We start from the raw sequence: 23,886 nt of genomic DNA on the forward strand, positions 1-23,886 counted from the left end.
AGGTCAGGATCCACTTCGATGTGTCCCTACTCTTCAACTTGTGACTTTTCACATACTTGAATCTTTCACCACCCCTTTTGACCAATAATATGATCATTTTATTGTCAAAATAAGTATTTTTTAGCAAATGAAAAGCTTGTTGCAACAGTACAACATCTCTATATCCAGTGTGAAAGCAACATGGTGGTATAAATATATGCATACATTGTATTACAGAGAATTCTATACATTCCAGTTAACCATGGAACAATTAACAGGAGTAGATGACCACTGATTAAGGGCACAAAGTATTTCTGTGAACAAGATTTTGAGAAACCTGAGGGAAAATCTGGTTTCTAGAAAGATGACAACCTTGGGATTCCATTTTTGTTTTCAATGAAGTCAATGATTTTATTTTTAAGGATGCTGTATATAAGAATGCACTTTGTATTAAAACAAAGATCAATACTTTACAGTTTAAGAAACTTTACATATGTACATAAATTACACATCAGGAATGGTTTTAAAGCTCAAAATGAGTGGTGGTAAAAGTCTATTTTCCTTCTATTAGAATCTTGAATTCTTTTACATTGTGATCATTTGCAACAGTAATGGCATGATCCAGGGCTCGGATACTTGCTAGAAGCTTTATGATCTGCTTGATGTGCTCCCTAAAAAAGAGGCAGAAGAGGTCAATACAGAAACAGAACAATCAATGACATGGATTAATTTTCCAACAGAAGACTACATTATGAATGCATATATTTCATATTCCTGTTGCAGATTTATTACATTTGCTTAGTAAGTGTAAAGGCAACAGATTTTTAAATGCTGGGAAAAAAGCAGAAGACAGAAATCAAAATATAACCTGCTATGAAAACAGGATAATTGGATGTTTCTCTTGCAATAAAATTTTTTAGCAAGTCATCACTTCACCTGGTGAAGAAAGTTCTTTCTTTTAAATTTTGAAACACACCACCAAAAGAGAGCTCAAAAACTTAAATAATCTTCAATCACAAACTATTACTCTAAAACACAGGACTGTACCAGCACTGGAGACTGTTCATTCTTGCACTGTTGCTGTTCCCTTAGCATGTCAGGTTACTTGGCCAGCAGTAATATGTCTAACACAAACTTTTAGTTAAGCTGATCATAGGATCCAAGTAAAATTACTCTTGGATCTCAGGCAAAACAGGTTCATCTAGTTGGTTGTGTAAATAGTCAGAACTTTTGAACTGTTTGCAATTTAGAAGCCTCTCTGCAGGACTTAGCAACAGGCTCACAAAGTGAAACACTCCAAACATGGTAGCTTCAAAATTTGGCAGAATCATAGAATTCTTTGGGTTGAAAGGTACCTTAAAGCTTATCTCAGTCCAACACCCTGCTATGGACAGGGACACTTTCCAGCAGGCCAGGTTGCTCAGAGCTCCATCCAACATGGCCTTTGAGCATTTCTAGGGACAGGAAGCTTCTCTGGGCAACCTGTGCCAGGGCCACCTTCACAGCCAAGAATTCTGTCCCCAATATCTAACATAAGTATCTCCTCCATCAGGCTTAAAGCCACCCTCCCTTGTCCTGACAGTATCTGCTCATATAAAAAGTATTTCTCCCTGCTTTTTATAAACCCCCTTAAGAATCCAGGACACTTGGCAGTAGTGCAAAATATATTATCAGCGTTTCAGTATTTTCAGAACTTGCTATTTTCAGACACCTTAAAAATATCCATTTCTAACATGTGAATTCAATGAAGTTTCCAAAGACAGACAGCAGGATGGAGAGAGTAACCCATGTTTGCATGCACCGGAAAAATGAATCACAAGAACTGCAACTGCTTTAACTCAAAGTAAGTTACCTTGCATTTCTCTTCTCTACATCAGAGGAACCAATGCTGTTTCTGTAAATTGTATCAGCCAGGTGAACAAGGTATCTACAGAAGTTTTCTAGCTGGGAAATAGTCTTGTCTCCTGTTAGATTAGTGAACCACTGCTTAGGGAAGCAAGCAATTACCTATGAAAAACAGAAAAAAGGAAGTTAAACACAACGTAACAAAATTTTTAAAAGCTATGTAACATAACTTGTGAAATCTGCCTAGTAAGACTGCAGTACAAGGCCCAATGGAGTGAAAAAATGAGAAAACTACAAAAAACCCCACACCAAAATCCAAGCAGTAAAGCACTGAAACCCACAGTATACCTAATCCATCTACAGGCATGAGCCAGAGAAGGTTCTTTCTTTAGTCTGTGTACTAAAAAAAAAAAATAAAATCTGTTTTTCACAGACTACAGCTTTTGAGGTATCAAAGCCAAGATTTCATAGGCAATGTCAAGTTTCAACTATATATTCCTTTCAGTAATAAATCCATATTTAAATAAATCCAAATTTAATCCATATTCCTTTCAGTAAATAAATCCATTATTTAAACATTGCTTGATTTTACTTACACTTTGAGCTTTCTTAATGCTGTCCTCTCCATATTCCGAGTTTTGAAAAGCCATAAGAATGTATCTATTTAGCAATCCATCTATGGACAGCTCCTGCAGAGTTTTGTTTGAAAGGATTCCATACCACTGGAGAAAGTTTCCCAATAACTGAAAATACAACACAGGGAAAATAACTCCTCTAAAATGTACTGAAACCAGAGAGTTGATCAAACACATTAAACATTTTGAAATATTTTAAATGTTTTGCAAACCTATTGGGAATACAGTCTCCCTTGCTGCTGCAATTTAAATAGAAAATTCCAGAGAAGAGTTCTGTCTGTGTGATCATGGAGAGCAGTTGTCCAATCAACATCAGCCTCTACTTTTCTGTTTTATCTGGGAGTTAATTTTCTTCACAGTCTTCTATTGGAAATAAACTATGACATCCACAGCTTTGAGCACCCCCATTCCCCAAAGTAGTATATTTTATTCTGACAAGCACAAGGATATAAAAAACCTGAGTAAGCCAAGTGACCCCATAACATTCAGTTGAAATAATGGTCCTTCCACTTGACAATCTTCCGACTACAAAACCAATTAGACTGGAAAAGACCTCTGAGATCAAGTCCACTCTTAGACCAAACACCACCTTGTCAACTTGACCAGAATATGGAATGCCACATCCACCTCTGTAAACATCTCCAGGGATGTCGTTAGGCTCCATTTCCATGGTTAATTATCCTTTCTGTGAAAAAATTCTTCCTTATGTCCATCCTGAAACTCTCCTGGCACAGCTTGAAGACATTCCCTCTCACCCTGTCTCTGGCTGCCTGGGAGCAGAGCCAGACTCCACCTGGCCCTGCCCCACTGTCAGGTAGTGATATGGTGTCCCTGTCCCTGTCCTGTCCCCCCCACTTCCCGCCTCCTCCAGGCTAAACAACCCCAACTCCCTCAGCTGCTCCTAGGACTTACCCTCTAGACCATTCCCAGCTCTGTTCCCATCTCTGAACATGCTGCAGCCCCTCAATGTCCTTCCTGAATTGAGGAGCCCAGAGCTGGACACAGCATTTGAGGTGTGGTCTCAGCAGTGCCAAGCACAGAGGGACAGTCACTCCCTGGTCCTTCTGGACACAGCACTGCTGGTACAAGTGCCCCCGACCTTCTTGCCCATCTGGGCACACCTGGCTCACCTTCAGCTTCTGCTGACCTGCACCCTCAGGGCCTTTCCTGCCCAGCAGCTTTCCAGCCACTCTGCCCTGCAGGCTGCAGCTCTGTACCACGGACAAAGCGTACCCAGCACTTGGCCTTGCTGACCCTCATCCCACGGGCCCCATCAATCCAGGTCTCTCTGCAGAGCCTTCCTGTCCTCCAGCAGATCAACACTCCTGCCCAACTTGGTGTCATCCACAAATTTACTGAGGGTGTACTTGATCCCCTCATCCAGATCATCAGTAGGGATATAAAACAGGACAGGGCCCAAAACTGAGCCCTGGGGGACACCACTAGTGACTGGACACACCGTGAAGAGGGCACAGTGCATTATCAAAGACTAAGAATCCGGAGTTGGGAGATTTTGCAAATTAAGTTGAAGCATTTTCCATCTACCATTTTCCACAAATTTGATGAGGATTTTATTGCTACGCTGTCTTAAATCAAAGATCTACCAGATGTATTTACTGACTTACCTTAACAGAGGACCAAAACTGACGTTGGAAAAACAAATATGGACCAGAGTTCTTGTTTTCTAAGATGCTGGAAAGTAAGAAATTTCTTTAATGAGCAACCAAGACTAAACCTCTGTCTTTAATTTGCTAGATTTTTCCTTCCAACACACAGTACATTTCCATAAATATTCCCTTTCATCCTTCTTGTCTTTGCTAAATGCTCCCAGGAGGATGACAAAAGATCTCCTGTACCCAGGCACTGAAACACACTGGGAAAAACCCCTCATAAGTATGGACAGAACACAGTGACTTGCTAAGAAAGGTCTAACATGGTAGTTGAAAGTAAACTTACTTTTTTGGATACAAGGGCATGAATACATCATCATCTAGTGTTCTCCTCATTCTTAGCAACAACGCCTTCAAAAGCATCTGAAACGGGTAATTTTTTTTTTAATGTCCAATGCACTGCTTAGTAGTTAAACACTCAGAAACTGGTTTTTAAAGCAACAAAGAACACTTGTGACCATAACAGTAAACATACATACATACATATTTGACCACACAAATAAACCATCTTAAAGAAGCCTGTAATAATTAACAGAGCTGAAATTTGACATTTAATATTTTTGAAATTGAATTTTTTGAAATTTGGATTTTTTTAATTTTTCAATTAAAACCTGAACTTTTAATACCAGTTCCTGGATTCACAGAAGGCACATAAAACAATCCAATTTGTAGGCAATACATTTGAAAAGGCTACAAAGATCTAAAAAAGAAAAGCCTGAGTATTTGTAGGCAACCCTTACAGCAAAACTGGAGACCAACAAGTCTTAGAACATCTGGTGTATCTTTTTATCTCTAGTATCTGTTTTGGAGAAGCTCCACTGAATTTCTTCTTTTAATTTATCATCATCATACTTTACTCCCCACAAACAGGCCGCAGAGCACCAAATAATTAAAAAATTATTTTTCTTGGTGTATTTCCCAACATAAGGTATTAAAAATGTATTCAAATTCTTTAATTTATGCAACATATTTAAGAAACTTACTTGTGTATTTTTGTTTTCTGCATTCACCACTGAAGGATATCCATCTATTAGTTTCTGTACAATTGCTACCATTCTAGACGTCTGTGTAGTAGAAAAGGGATCCCAGATATTTTCAGAAATTACTGTAAGAGATTAAAGAATTACTCCACTTTACAAATACTCAAATACAAGTACAGAGACATCCATGCAATTATTTATGAAGCAGAAAAATCTGAAAGCACAAACAAGCATCAGACTCCACAACCCCTTCCCTCCCATTTTCTAAGCCTATACCTGTTAATTTAGGAAGAACAACTCTCTCTACAATGGTAGGCAACAGTGAAATATCAGCATCATCTTTCACCTGCTCCTGCTCTTCACAGCCATAAAACAGCAATGACTCAAACCACAGCATTGTTTCAAAATCTCGACACTTGCCCTAATAAAAAAAGAATTTGGGTTAGATCCCTAAACAAAGATTTTAAGTTACCACATAGAAAAAGTATTACGTATGCAAGTATGATACACTCACAAAAACAGCTTTTAAACACTCTGCCAAATGAACCAATTGATTCTACCAGCACAGCCCCTAGATGTAATGAAAAGAGAAAATGGCTGAAGCAAGATTGATTTTTTTAGCAGCTGCTGCCCCACAGATTTTAACTCCTACTTACACCTGAGCCAAAAAAAAGCCTACAGATTAGGGTACAAGTCAGAAGTACAGCTCAACTGTGCTGCGTTATAAAATTATGCCTTCTGGATTTAAAGCCTCTCTTTATGAGTACCTTGTAATTTTTCTACCTTAACAAAATGCTTACCAGAATCAGTAACAGAGACCAATGAATACAGTTAGACTTGACCATTCTGTACCATGTCTCCAACTAACATAAGCTTTGTTTTGTCAACCTGAAAAACTCAGAGAGATGGCATGGGAGAAGAGAGAATGCACAAAGAATGTTTTAAATTTAATGATGGCATCTTTCTTAGATTTTTCCTTGTTTGATTAATGAAGTCAAATTTCTCTGAAGAGGAGTCATGCCTCCCCCTCCTCTGCATTTTGAGAAGAAGTGGCAGAAAATCCCCTTTTGCAGATATTCTCTTGGTAGTTAACGAAAAAAAGAAACACTTCTGAAAAAAAGAGGAACAGAGAGGGAGTCAAAAGCTACCTGAACTGTTTGTCCTGGTGGCATCACATGAAAGCATATATATGCAGGCTGGACAAGGAATGTGTGCCAGCGATACTCGGCTGCCACAGTGCTGTCCTGCTTTTCCCATGTTCCCTATGTAATAACTGGGCAGTGAGTACTATGGAAAAGACTTGGAAATTGCCAGCCAGAACTCTACAGGGTATGGAGATGTAGCTGAGACAGATACATAACCTAGAGACACTAGGTTGTAATTCCACAAGCTTCATAGTTCCACTTCTAATAAAACAGCATTATCTAGAGTCAGAATTTTCTCTGACATATTTCAAAGACTAAATGCATTTTCATAGAACCATACAATGGTTTGGGTTGGAAGGGACCTTAATGATTACCTAGTTCCAACCCACTACCATGGGCAATTGCAGGTCTTTTGGTTGGCCACTTCCTGAGAAGGAACTGGCAACATGCCAAAATGAACTCCAGTCTGCTGGGAACATGAAGGATCAACTAGTCCAGACACTCCCCAGAAAAACTTTGCCTCAAGACAGGTACCCATTTGAAATTTCATCCCTAGAACACACATCAAAGGTGCAATTTATTTTGCTCTGCTGAAGTGTCAAAGAACCACCATGTAGCAGCTAACATAGAAACTGCTTGCAGAGAAGCTTACCTCCAAAGGAGTCCAGGTAAGCAGCTGAAGTCTGATTAAAGGGTTAAACAACTTTGGTAAACAGAGGCCAATATAAGCATCCTTATAAGAAGCAAAGTACTTGGAGCGCCAAGCTTCAAACTGTGACTTAATGCAATCAATCGAGTAAAAGCTTTCCAAAACATCTTCGAAAACTTTGCTGGATTCTTTCAATATACGATCTAGCAAGGGAGAAAAGAAACAAAAAGTTAATCACCTATTCCTTGTAATGCCTCTTTCAAGACATCTTTGATGCTCACTGGCATAAGCCCATAAACAAAACCAAAAAAAAACCTCCATCATCTTTAGATGATCTGTTACTCCTACCTCAAACACACAAAGCTATAAAAACAGGAGCACGTGAGTACTCTCAAATAGACTGTTTTATGGCAGGTCTTACTTTATATATTTCATGGAAGGATTTTAAGTTACCAGACATAATTAGGATTGGTGACCTACTGGGCTGCATTCAGAGTGGATCTAACTTCAAAGCTGGCCTTGCTTTGCATGGGAGTTTTAACCAGCTGATCTCCAGCCCCCTCCCAACTCTGATTATTCTACATCTTTGATAGTCTAAGTGCAAATATAGGAGGTCATCTCAGATAAGCCAACTGAACTGGCACTTCAGACAGGGTGGGTCCTGGCAGAGACCATGCTAAAATGCTGTGCAGAACATGCCTGCTGGCACTGCGCCGTGATTACAATCCTCTAGCACCTTCTTTTCTATTTTTACTTTTTTATTTGCAGTACCAGTATTCTATGCAGTCCAGACCTTTTCCTCTATATATTATTTTCCCTTCATCTTTTCTACTTCTCAGGGTTAGTTTCATTCTAATCAGTTGTATTTGCCACAGCTGCAGTTGTAAATGTTTGGTTACAGTAGTAACCCTTACACAACAAGCACAACTAGTACACACAGCAGGCAGAGACAGGGCCGAGGGAACAGGAGATTATGTCATATAACCACACTTTTAATATTGGGCTTAAGAAAAACCACTACATATAAAGTCAGTAGGTGCAAAGTGCACTCCTCTGTTCCACTGCTGTTTCTGAACTAACATCACAGCTACAAACAATAGCAAAAAAGCTTTACAAACACTATGCCTATTCAGAAACTGGAAAAATTTCTACAAAATTCTTTTGCACACATAAACTGCCAAGCTACCAAGTGCAATTCAGCCCCATTGAATCTAGATAATTTAATTTAGCTAAGTTTATTATAGCACCAAACAACCCTGACCACTTCTTCTGTTTATCCAAGACCCCTCCCTGTATGCAGAAAATCAGTGTAACCATAAAATTGCAGTAAATCAGCCAGTGACTAAAGGTGTGCAAACTGCACTTCCAAAGGCCCTAGCAGCTAGACAGGTAATCTAATTGCTTTTCTAATACGTTCATACTTTGAGTCTCCACAATCACCTACAGCAATGACTTTGCCATTTATTGCCTTCTCTGTGGGAAATAACCTCTTTATTTTAAACCTATCCTATCACTTAATTTCATGGTCCCTAGCTCTCATACTGTGAAAAGTCAATACTGTTCTCCTACTTGAAGAGACCAAAACAAATCAATCCCTCCTCAAATGCAACACAAGCAATTCTATGTATACGATCCTTACTGCTCTCCTCCTCCTCACTTCTAACCTGATTCTCTTTTAATCAGAGCTAACACTAATTGTACCACCAGATTTTTCTGCAGTGTTTGCATTCAACATTGTTTCCTATCATTTGCAAACTTTGCTAGGCTGCAACAAGACTCTACAAAACTTTTGTCACTGCATTTCTAGAAGCTTATTCACAACTCCACTACATACTTGTCATGAACCAAAAAAAGATTTTTAAAGCACTGAGGTTTTCAAAATTTCACAAGTAAGATAAACACATATTTCAAGAATGATAAATTATTTTACAAATTGGAAGGAAGACTTACTGATGGTCTAAAACCTTACTGCTTGCCAGCAAAAGCAAGTTTGAATTAAATAAATAGAATCTCACTAAGGATGGGCTATCCAGTCAGATGGTGATAGAGGCTATTCTCATCACACTGATGATCCAGGAATCAAAGTTCCCAAACTCCTTCCAAAATATGGTGAAGTATATAAATAGGGCTGCATTTGGATAAATTATTTTTCCTGTCAAATATTTGGTACTTTGTTACATAAGACAACTGGGATTGTTCAACCTGGAGAAGTTTCAAGGTAACTTAATTGTGGCCTTAGAGTACCTGAAGGCAGTCTGCAGGGTGGAGAGGGACTATTTACAAGGGCCTGAAGTACCAGGACAAGGGGGAAGGCTTCCCACTGACAGAAGGCAAGGTTAGATGGGATACTGGGAAGAAACTCTCCCCTGTGAGGATGATGAGGCCCTGGCACAGGTTGCTCAGAGAAACTGTGACTGCCCCATGCCTGGAAGTGCTCAAGGCCAGGTTGGATGGGGCTTGGAGCAACCTGGTCTAGTGGAAAGTGTTCCTGCCCATGGCAGGGGGTTGGGACTGGGTGGGCTTTAAGCTCCCTTCCAACCCAGACCATGCTATGATTCTGTGATAAAGCCTGGGTAGCTTTTCTAACCTCGCTCCAAGTTGAAGTTTGTGATATCTGTTGAAGTTTCTTCGTCATCACTGGAAAGGCCTTCAAGGTGATCTGCCATCTTCCCAGTTTGCTCTCTTGCTTGTCTACGGCGAGCTCTGGAAAGGAGGAGCAGTATAAACCAGCTACAGTAAAGAAAGAGAAACGAGCTGTTTTCCCCACCTGTACAATGAATACACCCACTTAGGCTTGTCCTTTTAGTTCTAGGAAAGTCAAGCTAAAAAAAACTTTTATTATGTCACCACCTCAAGCATTCCATTATGCTGCTGCCTCAAACAATGAAAAGAAAGAAAACCAGCAGAGACCATATAGCTGTGGAATGTATTTACTTTGCTTTCTTTTAGTGATTTTCAATCAGTATCATGGAATGTTTTGTACACTTGCATGGTAGTCTGGGATGTGTAAGAATATCCCTGCCCAGCATACCAGCTGAAGTGTTTCCTTCCCTTTGCAAGGAAGAAGCAAACATTGCCACTCATGTCACAGAGGACAGCTGTACCTTGCAAGCAGACAAAGACTCCTAAAGGAGAAAAGAAATCTCATTCTCTACCTTCTAGCCTCTCTTTCTGCAGTTCGACGCTTGACTTGTTCTTGATAGATCACTCTGTCTCGCCCAAAAGAATCAAGATTTGGTGCCATCAGAGCTTTATCTGTAAAATTACATTGATGAAAATTAAAATGTTTATTTATGATTCTATAAATGTGCTGTAGGCAGTTTCATAAGAGCCTTTTACCCACTTTTAAACTAAATGCAATTTGAAATAGAAAGTTGAAGTATAAAAAAAGAAAAAAAAAACCCAACAATGCCCCCCAGAAGCCTGAATTCACGATGTATAGGGATTATAACAGAAAGCAGTGGAGTTTAGAAAAATTTCCACTTAAATGTGAAATAGTCACTGCACTTCGCTCTTATTTCTCTCACAACAGTGCTGAACTACAAAAAAGTCAACAGTTTTAACAGAAATAGCTGAAATGAAGTGTCCAAGAAAAAAGTGCTCCTTAGATAAACACATTTACCACATAATTTTTGAGAAGAAAACTAGCAAAAAAAAGCAGACAAGAGTGACTGGGGAATATACATTATTTCAGAGCTCTAGTCACAGTGTTTCTAAGTTTTTTTGCCTTAGATTGCCTAAAGTTTGAAACACATCAAAATCTACAAAAAGATAAACCATCTTCCCTCCTCTTTTCAAGCTCCGCTTATCTATGCTCCTGGCTATAGAAAAAAACACAGCTAGAACAGCAGCCACTGCTCAAGTCCACCATTAAAGTTTAAACATTAACAAGTAAACAACAGCCTATCCAAACTTCAGGAATAAATTTACATGTTCTGACAAAATGTCTTTACAAATTCATCATTTAAAGTATTAATGCCGATCTATGCCAGCATTCCAATTCAATACCTGAACTCCTAAGAGCCTTATCTAAACTTCTAGATACTAAATAAAATCTCTATAAAACCCAACCTCAGCAATAAGAACTATTCCCATCCTATCATTAAATTTCATTATAAAAGAATCCATTCTAAGCTTTTAGGAAATAGGTTTCTAGTTCTCACAGCAGCATTTTCATGATAAAACTGCAAGGCCATCTGATGCCTGGAACTCCAAATAACAGTTCTAGAAAGAACATGTATGCTAACCACTCTATAAAGGAACAACCAACTCTGACACCCTAACACTTCATCATCTTCAGTGAGTTCCAGCTAATGGTATTAACAAGATTTCATCTGAAAACTGTGGCAGAACAGGGAAATGGCATTGATTATAGAATTTTACATCAGCAACAGGACAGAAAGCCATTTTTAAAAATGGGAAAGTATAAAACATAAAGAGGACTCCTATTAATAGGATATTTCATCCATTGATTTAATAGGCTGAATAAAACCTCCTCCAAGAAACATTGACTTCCATCCAAGTTAACATTTATGCTTTTGTAGTTTTAGATACTGAAGAGTAATCACCATAAGACACCCCCTCAGTGAGAATTCCCCATCCACAAACTCACAGTAAGCAGGAATTTTAACTAGGTATTCTTAAGCTGTATTTCATAGAGGGTTACTGTATTAGTCTGATTAGTCTTCCAGTTCTTTAATTTACCAGTTAAGTATCTGAAATCAAATACTTATACTGGCTACAAAACAGAACATCAGACAGAAGTCCAGCCCAGTGCTTTGTGGCTTTATACAGTTAACTGTACATGTTAAAGAACATTTATAGATTCAGGAAGGTTAAAATAAATTTTTTAAAAGTCCTGATATAAGAAGAAAATGGGGAGTCACATACTACCACTACTCCCACAGCCACCATGCATATATTTTTAGTGCTAGGAAGGAGAAAATTTAGTTAAGAGAAACAGAAACGAGAGATTAAGTCAGAGTTACAGTGGTTTAGAGTTTAAAACAAAACAGAGAACTTTCATCTAAACTTGCTTCTACTAATATCAAGAGTAAGAATAAACTTTAATAAGACAGTCATACATTAAACATTTACATTTCAATTAAGTCATACTATGTAAACAAGGTTGTTTAATGAATAATAAAAACCTTCAAGATGGACTGACTTGAATGGCTTGAAAACTCCGAAGATTCATCTTTAATATCATCTTGTCGTCTTTGGACAAGGCGGGAAGCTCGCTGTTTGTACAGCTGGTGCATTGCAGATTCAAGTTCGTTAATCAGAGGCACCTGTAAAAATACAACACACCACGTAATACCCGGATCCTGAGCTGCTCAGCTTCTGGGGTCCCAGTCTATTCCGGAGCAAAATGCTGTCACTGTGCTCCCAGCAGCACAAAGTCCTGGCTTTTACTTGTTTGTATCATTTGCACCAGGAAATAGTTCAAGGTGTGAAAAATACATATATTTAACATTGGCAGCTTTCAATCAGAACAAGAGCATTCTGAAAGCAACTTCCATGGATTGGATGACTCTACACAGACAGACATCCTATTTAGAGAGTGCAATATTCTTTCCAGTACTGTTGCGTTCCCTAGCAAGTGTGTAATGTGTTGCATAAAGGTCTGCAATTCTCAGACGTCGACTGTTTCCCATCTACCTTTAAACAAGAATGTAGTATTCTATACTCCGGTGAGAAAACAAGCTGACTGTACACAGTGAAAAAACTACCCATCAATCTAACCTACTGAAGCCAGCAGCTACTGTTTTGCTCTAACTCTTCACAGCATATGCTGAAATATTACTGAAATGAAATCAAACCCTGCATAAGGGTGTAATGCCAACAGGTAATTCAAGTAAGTCAAATACTCCTCTAGCTTATCACTAAAATTAAAGTAGTACAATTTGCACAAGTTACGCATTAAGTATAACCTTGAATTAATCAGGTAGATCAGGTCAGAGCTATCACTTTTTTTTTTCTTTAATGAACTATTTCAGTAGCATCTCTAACAAAAATAGATATTATGACAGCCAGGAATTTCCTGACATTGTATAGCAGGCTCACTGCTCATTTTTTTTAATTTTTTTTTTCATTTCCTGGGACAAGTTAAAATTAGGTCATTATAAATATTCAAATGGAAACCAGAAGTTTTCACAATCTCTTAATGTGGAAAGGCAAGTCCTTTTGGTATGAACACTTAAGCCATGTCCTCCTTACCTCTGAGACGTATGCTTACTCCACAGTCTTCCAGTCTTTTATATTTCATTGCTGCCTACCATCCAGGATTATGGTTTTTTTTTTCAAAACAAAATATAAAAATCAGAAATTGTTTCCTAATGTATTTTAGAATGTGACTCAGCAGCCATTAAAGAACCTCCTTCAGTAAAATGTAAAATTCTGAGTTTATAGTTACAGGGCCATTTCAGCTCGCTGAGACTGACACACACACCAGAGAAGAAAAGGAAATTAGCTTTGTGGGATAAACTGGGCTCCAGGGATTAAAATGAAAGCAGCTCTGCACCACCTCAAAACACATGCAACTTTCTTTTGGAGAAAAGAGTAGAAAGAAAGACAAGGAGGGAATAAACTTCCAAGTGCTGGAAGTTTATATTCAGAATTTAAGACCGTTTTCAAAACAGAAATAATAGTTTAAAAAGAATAGTTTTACTGCAGTTTACCATAGAAAATACAGTTTCTTCTCTTAAGCATGAAGAGGAAATTCTAAGATTGAAAAGTTAAATGAAAATTTTTCAAAGCATCTCTAGTGTTTTTTTCTGTAATTTTCTCAGGATTAAAAAAGAACCCTAGTAATGTATTCAGATATATGAATCCAGTCAAAATATTTCCCATTTAGAATACAAGAGACTTAGCAGGCCTTATTCTTCTTTAATCAATACTGTGGTTAATGAGTGGCTCATAATTTCACTGACTACTATAAAGTTACAGTCCTCATTCCCTGTTTTATTTAGTCAGTACCTTGAATTCAGTGTTTACAAGGGGATTTTTTTGTTCACTTTCCCTGTATACAGTGGAAGAGGAAAAGCAGAAAGGTCTCCAAACATTTAGATCACAAGAAAAATCCTGACACACAGAGCATGTTTTGGTAATTCACTTTTGCAGGTAAAGTAACAACTCATCTACTTATTCTTTCAAAGGTATGCCCAGAACAATTCAATCTTTCTGTATCCACTGTATGTTCCTACATTCAAAATGCAGAAGTGTCATTGCAACTCACCAGCCTTCTCAGAAAGCATAACTTTGACAGTAATTACTTCTGAAGGAAGTCATGCAGCTATCTTCCACTCTACTGGTTGTCTTATTTATGGGGGAAAAAAGGGTATTACACAGGATTTGACCTTTCTAGTGCTTGTTTCTAAAATCTGTGTAATCTTGTCATACTCTCTGCTGAGCCTTAAGAATGAGCAAAGTGACCCTAACATTCATATTTAAAGATATGTTTTCGTATATGTATGTATAGACACATATGGTATTATTACACATACATGTACACATATCCTCATGTGTATTATAATAACTACATACATTATAAATAATAATAATAATAATAATAACACTTTAAATAGAAACAGTCAGGGCCACAGGTTCTACAAAAAAGCTGAAGGTAATTTATAATTTATCTACACTCAAAAGATAAGAACAATTTACTGTCCTCCTGCATTTCATTTAAATAAAAACTGATACTGATTTTATTACTTGATTTCGTCGCCTTCCAACACCTTCTTTTTAGAAAACTTTTCAATGTCTTGTGGGTTACTGGTTCTGAATCTGATGGTACTTTTGTCATGCTGAAAGCACTGAATTCCAAACCACATTATCTGGACAAACAATATAAAAATAAATTAAATGCTCCTGTTAGACTGCACCACCTGCTGCTTTTGCAACTCGCTTTACATACAAGTACAGCAGCAGCCTCCACCTGAAACCAGCAAAACCCTGTGAATGCCCCTAAGAAGCCTGAGATGATAAAAGCCACATTTTAAGAATATTTGAACAAGAGCACTTATGCTAACAAGGAGAACCTCCATGCATGGTTTATAGTTATCACAAAAGTAATTTAATGAAAGGTCTTTAGAAAGGTCTTTAACAAAAGGTCTTTAGAAACACTGAATAGAGACTTCAGAAATAAAAATTTATTTCAGAGTAATAATGTAAAAACCTATCTTTAGTAGGAATTCAGCCATCTGGGTAACCAGCACTGCCAAAGCTGCTTAGAAAAGTACCTTTATTAAATAATCTTCAAGAGCTAATGCTAATACTGACTCAGGAATATGGCTTCCTAAGTGAACAATCAGTTGCAACTAGTCAGTTACACTAATCAATCAGCTGGGCAAATTAACTGTCCCACACTTCCTGAGTTTGTTCATGACATAGTTATGTTCACTTTTACAGGACAAAGACTGGACTGGACTCTCCCGATTCCACTAATAATGGACAATTAATGTCTAGCACCCAAAGTGCTTTTCCATTCCTCTCCCAAAGCTAATGGGCTAGGCAAGCAGTAGCTTAAAACTACTCAGTTATTCTGACAAGATACTGAGAAATTAATATACTACTACTGTATTTAAGTCAGAAGACAAGGAAGAAATAGCCAATATACTGCTAACTGAATTCTACAGCTTCTGTGTGTGCCTAATTAATATATATATATATATATTCATCAGTTTCTACTATATTTACAACAAAGTAAGTAATCAAAGCACAGTGCATAATAAAAGAAAAAATACTAAGTCTTTGACTTAGAGATGCATGAAAATATTACACTACATGAAAGAAATATATTTTTAAGTCTGGGTGTCTTTGAACAGCTATGCTAGTTTTAAAACTTCTCTCCTTCAGACTCCAGGGCAATACCAAGAAACATCTGCAGGAGGAAGTTTATAATAAGAAAGAAAATACAAGTCTCAGCTATTGTGTACCCCAAGCATTCCAGAAAGTAGCAATGTCATAATTCAGTCCTCACTTTTGCTAACCTGATATCCAACACAAGTAAAAGGAGTATCTGAGTAAAGTTGAAATGCCAGAGTATCTACCAAAATCCTGAAGACATAAAATGTGCAAGTTTTTAGACAATCTAAAGTCAGTGAGCTGGGAAGAGAGACTTCTGATAATCAGCTTAGCATGGTAAAAAGTTCTTTTCAATCCTCAAATAACCAAACCTTTTGAAGAATATGCTCTCAAAGGACTTTTTTTCAAAATCAGAGGGAGAAGTGGTGTTTGGCATGTAATAAGAGACCTTTTTTTTTTTTTTTTTTAAAGAGATTAATGTTTTTGCATCCTTACCTTTTCACTGAAACACTCAAGCAAGTCTTGGACATACCCTCGCATTTCTTGCAAAAACTTATACCGTTCACCAATACCCCCAGAAGACCCTTCTAATCTTTCAATTGCCTTGGTAGAGTCCTCTTGGCTTTGCTGGTGTTTCTCATATTGCTGCCGATTAGCTTTGTGAATTTCTTTCATAGAGTCCAACCTGAAGGGCAATGGATAAATAGTAAATTTACATCCAAAAGTCTATTTCAGACCACTGAGACATCAAACAGACAGTACAGTGCAAGTACTGAGCCAATACACGGGAAATTTTGCAAAGACATTCTCAACCTTTGATTTGTCACCTTCTCCCCTCTCTTCATGAACCGCAAGGCTAATGATTGGAACTCAACTGCTAGACTATGCTGTAGTGCACTGCACTGGCCACTCCTACAAACTTTTACAGGAGTTGATAGCACACAGAATAGTGCGAGGTTGTCCCTAATGAAAAGCTGGCTCGACAGCTTGGGGGTGGATGGGAACTACAGCTTATACAAAGCATTCTTTTTCCTCTACTAACTTGACTCATTGTCAAAGGCTGCAACACTACAAGGCATAAAAACCAATTTCAAAGACATGTGAAGTACAAGCTGTTTGTTACATATGATTTCTCATTTCAACTGTGTTGTTCATTCCGTACCTTTTGTGTACCTGACAAGCAGATTACAGTGTTTAAGCCAAAAAATCCCTGTATACACTAAAAATTAAATTGTTTATCTACTGAAGGGGAAATATCTGATTCACAGTTTAAAGGAATGCAGCTTGATAAGCTAAACACCTCACTGGCCTTTCATTTCTTCACTATAAGACTGTGCAGTGTCCAGAAGATGCAACTCAGACCTCTCTTCAACAAGATCAATGGCCTCATATTTAAAGTTTCACTTCAGAGAAGCAATCCAAGGAGACTCGAACAAAGTGTCAATGTCATCTTCACTTTGAGCTTTTTTGCCATTTTTTTTTTTTTTAATGGATGTGCCAGTCAGTACTTTTCCAGCGATGAAACTCTGTGTTTGCTCACCGAGACTAAAAGACACCTGAGGAACAGAAACCTAGGGTACAGGTCTTTAAGTCTAAAAAGATGGTCTGTCCTACCTGTCTTTAAGCTGTTTCTTTACCAAATCAATAGTAACAGGAGTCATCTCATTACTGGGAGTTTTGAAAGGAACTGTATTATCTGTTTTTTGAGACTTGTTTTCTGATGATCCATACGCAGCATAGGTGTATGGAATGCCGTATGATGAACTGTAAGACAGTGTCTGGTAAGTGTTCTGGTAGTACACATTATTCACTTCTGCAGGCTGACTTGGTTGAACCTAGTGGCAGAGGAAATGCAATTTTAGTATATTAGGCTTTAAAGAAAGGGGAAATTTACTTTTTTACACCTCTGAAATCAAAGTGAAAAATGTAAGCAGATACGGTTACAAAATGTAATTATCAAGGGGATTTAAGCATCCAATATCTAAGGTAGAAGAAACAAATGCCCACGAGAAGGTAAATGGACAAATTCTTAGTATCAATACCATTCTAAATACTTATACTATTTCTCTTTAAAGAGCACCAGAATTTACAGACTTAATTTCTCAAATGAAACAGCCTCCTGTAAACAAATCAAGTTTGTAAAGGATTTAGACAATACTTGCAGAAACAAATCAAAAAGGAGTGCACAATTATATACATGCCTGGGGTATGTTGATTCCTTTTCGTATCTGCTCTTGCTCCCATCTACTGAGCTCTTCATCTTGCTCCCCTGCCACTAGTGCTTCATCATCGCTTCCTTCAATACCTTCATACAAGTACAAAAAAGAAGATAATGTATTCATGATTGTAAGGGTCACGAATTCAAAAACATGAAACCATGCCTCAGTGAGAAAATCTCACAGTATCTTCCTTTCCTTTTCATGAGGAATTAAGGACACTGGCCTGTGAATTATTAGCACAGGGGTTCCACTTGAAAGATCTAATGGGAAAATTTGCAATTCACTGCTGGTAAAATCCTCTAACGTCTAACTCCTTTTCCAAAAGGATATTTTACCTGCTTGACAGCAAGAAGAATTCTGTATCAAACCTTTTTTTTCACAACTATATACTTCCTAAAAACAGAGTACAGGAAAAACAAGAACTGATCCTTAGTTTAAGTTTCTATCACAGTCAGCAGTGTGCACAGGAACACAGTTTTGTGCTCAGGATTTTACAAACATATTCCATTATGTAGTACTTTTCCTCAGAAATGTTATGCAACTCCAGATTGTTTGAAAAACATGCTGTTTAAAATGCTGAATAGGAGCACTCGCAGTGAAAACAGTGTGAATATTTATCAGCAGACCTTCCAAAAAAGGGTTTACCTATTTCCTCAGCAATCTTTTGCCTCTGGGATTTTTCCTTCACTGTAAAAACTATCCTCCTCTTCTCGTCATCATCTTCATCATCACTGGCATCATTTTCATCTTCTCGAACAAGGCGGCTTTTACCTGGTTCACTGTCAATGGGGGTAAAGTCTCCAAGTTCACGAGCCATTTGACGCTTTTTCCTAGCGGCATGAATAAAAGCAGCATCTGGAATTTCTCCTAAAGACAGATGCGTGCACTGTTAAACAACCACTTTAACAAAACAGGTGTTACAATTTCTTATTGCTCATCTCTGTCACTGCACCAAATCACCTCTGCACACAGAAAAAAATGTGAGGGGAAACAAATCCATACTCACAGAAAATATTTGCAAGCAACTTAGATGCTAAACATGTCAACTTTCTGACCAGAAACCCTCAAAGTAGGGATCGTCACAGGAAGTCTGGCTCTGCTTCCAGCAGCTCATGTCATAAGAGCATAAGCCTGATGCTCCTATGAGAAATATTCCTAAAGAAGAGGAAGCCCTTTACAGGAGCTGACTATTGCAAAGGGAGATAGAAAATGAGGTGTCACTTCCCATCCCAATACTGCTCCCAGCTCTTCTTATTTTGGGGGAATAAAAAGCATCAACAGTTTCAACAGTCAGTCATCGGTCAGAGATTAAGAGGACTCCAAATCAGACACAGTTAATATACAGAAGATTGTACAATCAAGGGGAAATATGAAAAGTACCAGACCTAATTGAAAACTCTAAAATCTGCAGCACAAAACTTAATGCAACTTACAAAAGTCTTATCAATCAATGTGTGGACCCAGGACACCCATCTGGTATTTGGGGAACAGACTACCATAATTAGCAAACTAGTTTCAAAAATATTTTCCTAGAGTGATTTCTCTGACCTCAGGGCCTGACTAGAATCTCAGTATACAAAACAGGATAGGAGAATATTTCAGACACCTTGCAGACCCATAACTGAAACATATGAACTAAAGAAGAGATTTTAACTGAAAGCAGTTAAATCTCATGTGAAGTCACCTATTCCAAATCTAGATTTTCTTTCAGTCTGTCATCTATTTGAGAGACAAATTCCTGCTTCTGACATCAGGATGAAGCATTCTGTAGCAAAACATATTCTCTCATAAGGCTTGTAAAACTGAACACCTTTAAAAAATAGCAGTTTCTGTTATTCTCAGATGCTAAACTGTTGGAAACTATTTCCTAATCTCTCTCACACATTAGTCTGCTGTAAACATTGGCTAAATCACTTGGTAACTTATCAAACATAATACAAAAACCAACCTGGACGGAGAACATTCAGTGATGACAGAGCACTTGAAAAAGCACCACCTGCTTTTGGTTTTTCTTCTTCCTTCTCACTTTCAACTTCCATTTCTTCCTCACCATGCTCACTGTTTGCAGTCCCATCTTCTTGGCCTATATCCTTATTCTGTCCTGTCTTTTCTAGTGGTGCTTCAACTGATAAGACAGCAAAGTCTATGTTTTACTCCTTTTATAAAGATCACTCAGAAGTATCTTTTTAAGATATAATAATCAAAAGTGAGAATCAAATGAAAACGTTAAATAATAATTTTACTGTTTGAGATCTAGAAAAATACACTTTCTTAATTGTGATTAAACCACTGACATACTCTCAAAACAAAATGTGACAAGGCAGGCCCCAGCAACTACTAAACATTCTCCATATTGTTAAATATTAAGAAAGTGGGCGAACTCAACTTTGTGCAACCCTGCCAAAGTCTCTTATATATGCATTGAGAAAGCACTGCCTGTGTTACACCAAATCTTTCCACAAGAACCAGCTGATTTCAAAAGAACCCTTCATCTTCCTCTCAGGCTACAACCTATATTAGGTGGGTAATATAGATACAGGCAGCAAGTACAAATAATATGTAAAAAAATGCATGTTAAACCCAGCTACTCAATCCAAGCTGCACATATCTGACGTTTCAGACTCAAGCACTTGTTTAGAGAATCCAGGCTTCTCCCTCAGTAGCAGCCTTGAAGTCTTTGAACTATAGCCACACGAATTAGGGAGAGCAAAACAAACAGTAATGAAACAAACACTGCCCACACAGCCATGTGCAAAATGCAATGTTTTAAGGGTCTTTGTGACAGAAGCAAGAATCCAGGTTTTCACAGATGAACTAAACATTAGCCACAGAAATTATAATTTCTGATTTTGCTCATGCCCCACGTCACTGCATAGGCAATTTAAAGGATTCTAATAAGAATCTGTGGGTTTTCTAAATGCAGGCAAAACCTTTAAAAATAATTTAATTAAATTTAAAAATTTTAAAATATTTCCTGCATGGGACCATGTTCAACCCCCATGTGCTTCTCTAGATCATTGCAATCTTTAGATCACAAGCCTCCCAGCTCGAGCTAGTAGTATTATATAATCCAAGTCAAAACTTAAGTGGAAAAGCAACCACTACACTTTACCAATAAGCTTCCCAAAACCCAACAGTACAATGAAACTGAGGTCCCAGGCTCTACTTCAAGCTCTCAAGGACTGTACATTGTTAACAGATCCTTTTGCTCCAACACTTTCGGTCTGTTATCTATTCAAAGGTTCAAGTCCTGAAACAAGCAGCTCTTGAACAATTAATAACAAAGACCACCTCTCTGCTCACCCCAACAATCTTCCTCTTCAAAGAAAATGCATTACAAGGGCACATTCTGTCAGACAAGCACCAGAAACATTTTCAAACTAATGTAATTCCTTCCTAATTCAATAAGTAACTCATCTGTCATAAACACAGCTGCAGTTCAGAATATTGATGTCTATTTGACAACCATATAACAGAGCTGAGAAGTTCCATCCTTCTATGTTAATTTCTACATGAGAATCAAAGAACTCTCTACCAACTGCAGAACAGCATTCCTAAGGCTCATGTAACACATTTCATCTGTGCTTTACTTCAGCTCTAAATGTGAAATCCTCTAGAAGACTAACGATCCATCTTGAAAACAAGAAATTAAATTACAGTACTTAAGCTCTTCCACTACAAAAGTTACTATTAGTTTTGCAGTTACCATCTGTTGGAGAATTGACCTCTGTTCTAACTTTTGATTTTTCAAGATCTTCTTTGTATTCTTTCTTCAACTGTTTTACAATCTTTTTGCTGTAACTTGATTTCTTCACTTTGAAAACTTCTTCAGTTTCTTTAAAAGAGAAATTGGATAACATTACATTCATTAGATCTCTCAAGCATACTTACTAGCTAAATCTCTTAATTTTGTACCTGGAACTTCACAAATTGCCATTAACAAACATTGTAGGGTTTTTTCAGAGTCTATAGTCAAAGTCTTATTCTACGCTTTCAGTATTTCCATCAAGATTTCAAATCACGAGTCTGAGAAAAAAAGTTTCAGTGATTTCAAGAGAATTCCTTCCAAGACGACTCAAAACTATACGAATTGTTCGGACAACAGGCAGTGAGTCCGAGGGGACCCATGAACACCAGCCACATCAGACTAAAACAAACTCGACACAAAGCCACAGGACACATGCTCCTCAGCCAGTGCTGCTGGCTCCAGGGGGAGACTACGGGCTGCACCTACTCCCGCACAAACCTGCGGGCTACCCAGGGGCAGTGAACGCAGCACAGGTGATGCACCAGCGACACAGAAGCAGAGGCAGTTTGAACCCCTACATCACAACTAAGCCCGCTGGGAGCATGATGGCTCCGCAGGAGCCAGGTCGGGCCGGGGAAGGCGCGGGCATCCCTGGCCGCCCGTACCGTGCCCCCAGGGCTCGCCCCCTCTTACGTGATCCCACATCACCGCACGCCATACGGGGGAACCGCCTTAAGAAATAAATATTGATCCCAACTCTCTTGGAGGGCCGGGGGAGGCCCAGTGCAGGCTGAGCAACTCCAGGTCCCTTCCACTCCCGCAAGAAGCTACCCAAAAGCCAGGCAACGACCCGCCTCACCCTCCTCCTCGTCCTGGAAGCTAAGCAGGCTGGCCCTCGGCACCTCTTTGTTCTCCCGCGAACGCTTCTTCTCCTTGGGGCGCCCGGCCGCCGGCAGCCCATTGCCCTGCTGGGGCTGCGGCGGCGGCGGAGGAGGGCGCAGGACAGCGGGCGCCGGCAGAACCCCCAGGCCTGCTCGGTCGCTTCCCATCAAGCCCAGCCCCAAGCCGAGAGCCGCGCCGTAGCTCGCTGCACAGGCGAAGGCCGCGGGGCTGCCGGGCAGGGAGAGGGGCACGCAGCCGGCGGGCAGCGGCAGAAGCCCGGCACCCGACGCCAGCGGCATGGCGGGCTCGCTGGGGCCTTCCCCCGCCGCCCCGACAGCCGGCGCCGGCTCCTGAGGCGGCTCCTCGTCGCGCTCCTCATCCTCCTCCTCCGAGTCATTCCGCTTCCGCACATTCACCCTCCGCGCCTTGCGGAACATCCCGCCGGGCACCGACCGGCCGCCCCGCCAGGCCCCGGTGCCGCCCGCTCCAGCCGCCCCGCGCCGCGGCCCAGGCCCGGCCCCGCGAGCATGGCACCGCCGCCCGCAGCGCCCCCTGCCGCCGGCTCCACTACCGACGGGCGGAGGACGCGGCACTGCGCCTGCGCGCCGGGGAGCGCGCGGAGCGGGCTCGAGCGGCCCGGCCCGCCCCCGCTACCCCCTCACGGCCGCCGCCATCTTGCGTCGGGAGAGCAGCGCGATCCGGGCGGGAAGGGGGAAAGGGGCGGGAAGGGGGAAAGGGGAGGGAGGGAGGGAGGAAGGAAGAGGAGGGCCGGGTAATGTAAATATGAAGTGAGTTATATTAAAGAAAAGATTCATCGTATGAGACGAGTTTATTTTACAAAGTTTGTTTTATTACACCAGACATACACGTATTTTAGAGACATTGCTGTGGAAAAACGCTGCGACCTTCTAATGCAGTACTTGCATAGGGCAAATCTATATAAAATAGAACTGGGAGGATCAGGTTCTTGGTATCCGTTGGGGCCGAATAGGGCCTTTGGGAAGATCTCCACAATATCGGAGCTGTGGATTTCTGTAGTTGAGGATTTTTTGCTCTTTCCAGAAAAAAAATCCTGCAGTGGTTGCTTGGGTACTGGAATAAAAGGTCTTTTGCAGCAGCCTTATTCAGAACACTACAGTGGCAAAAGTAACTGGCAATTTAATTTGCTCTGTTAGAAAGCCAATGGACTATTAACCTTGTTTCTTCCCAAGGCCAGAATACATACATCCTCAGCTACTGCTGCATGTGTGAATTTTTAGACATCACAGTTGTGGTAATGGGGAATTACTGTGACTTCAGCACATTTTTTACCAGAGGGCAGCAGAT

The 23,886-nt window shown here is 39.6% G+C and overlaps 1 protein-coding gene across 1 annotated transcript; it reads right to left on the minus strand.

Annotated features, from left to right (window-relative positions):
* Nucleotides 1-363: 363 nt before the first annotated feature.
* Nucleotides 364-23,044, minus strand: PAXBP1 (PAX3 and PAX7 binding protein 1). Its single transcript, XM_005523996.3, has 18 exons — nucleotides 22,538-23,044; nucleotides 21,637-21,765; nucleotides 19,879-20,055; nucleotides 18,576-18,797; nucleotides 17,913-18,016; nucleotides 17,326-17,546; nucleotides 16,207-16,396; nucleotides 12,071-12,194; nucleotides 10,059-10,158; nucleotides 9,491-9,606; nucleotides 6,907-7,106; nucleotides 5,386-5,530; nucleotides 5,113-5,234; nucleotides 4,416-4,492; nucleotides 4,085-4,151; nucleotides 2,421-2,567; nucleotides 1,832-1,986; nucleotides 364-650 (listed from the first exon to the last, which is right to left on the minus strand). Exons 1-18 carry the CDS (start codon nucleotides 22,995-22,997, stop codon nucleotides 533-535), a joined length of 2,874 nt encoding a protein of 957 aa, XP_005524053.2. The 5' UTR covers nucleotides 22,998-23,044; the 3' UTR covers nucleotides 364-532.
* Nucleotides 23,045-23,886: the final 842 nt, after the last annotated feature.

Source organism: Pseudopodoces humilis, chromosome 2, assembly GCF_049639895.1.
Source record: "Pseudopodoces humilis isolate 2021_Gansu_Grassland_sample_001 chromosome 2, ASM4963989v1, whole genome shotgun sequence".
Classification (NCBI taxonomy): Eukaryota; Metazoa; Chordata; class Aves; order Passeriformes; family Paridae; genus Pseudopodoces; species Pseudopodoces humilis.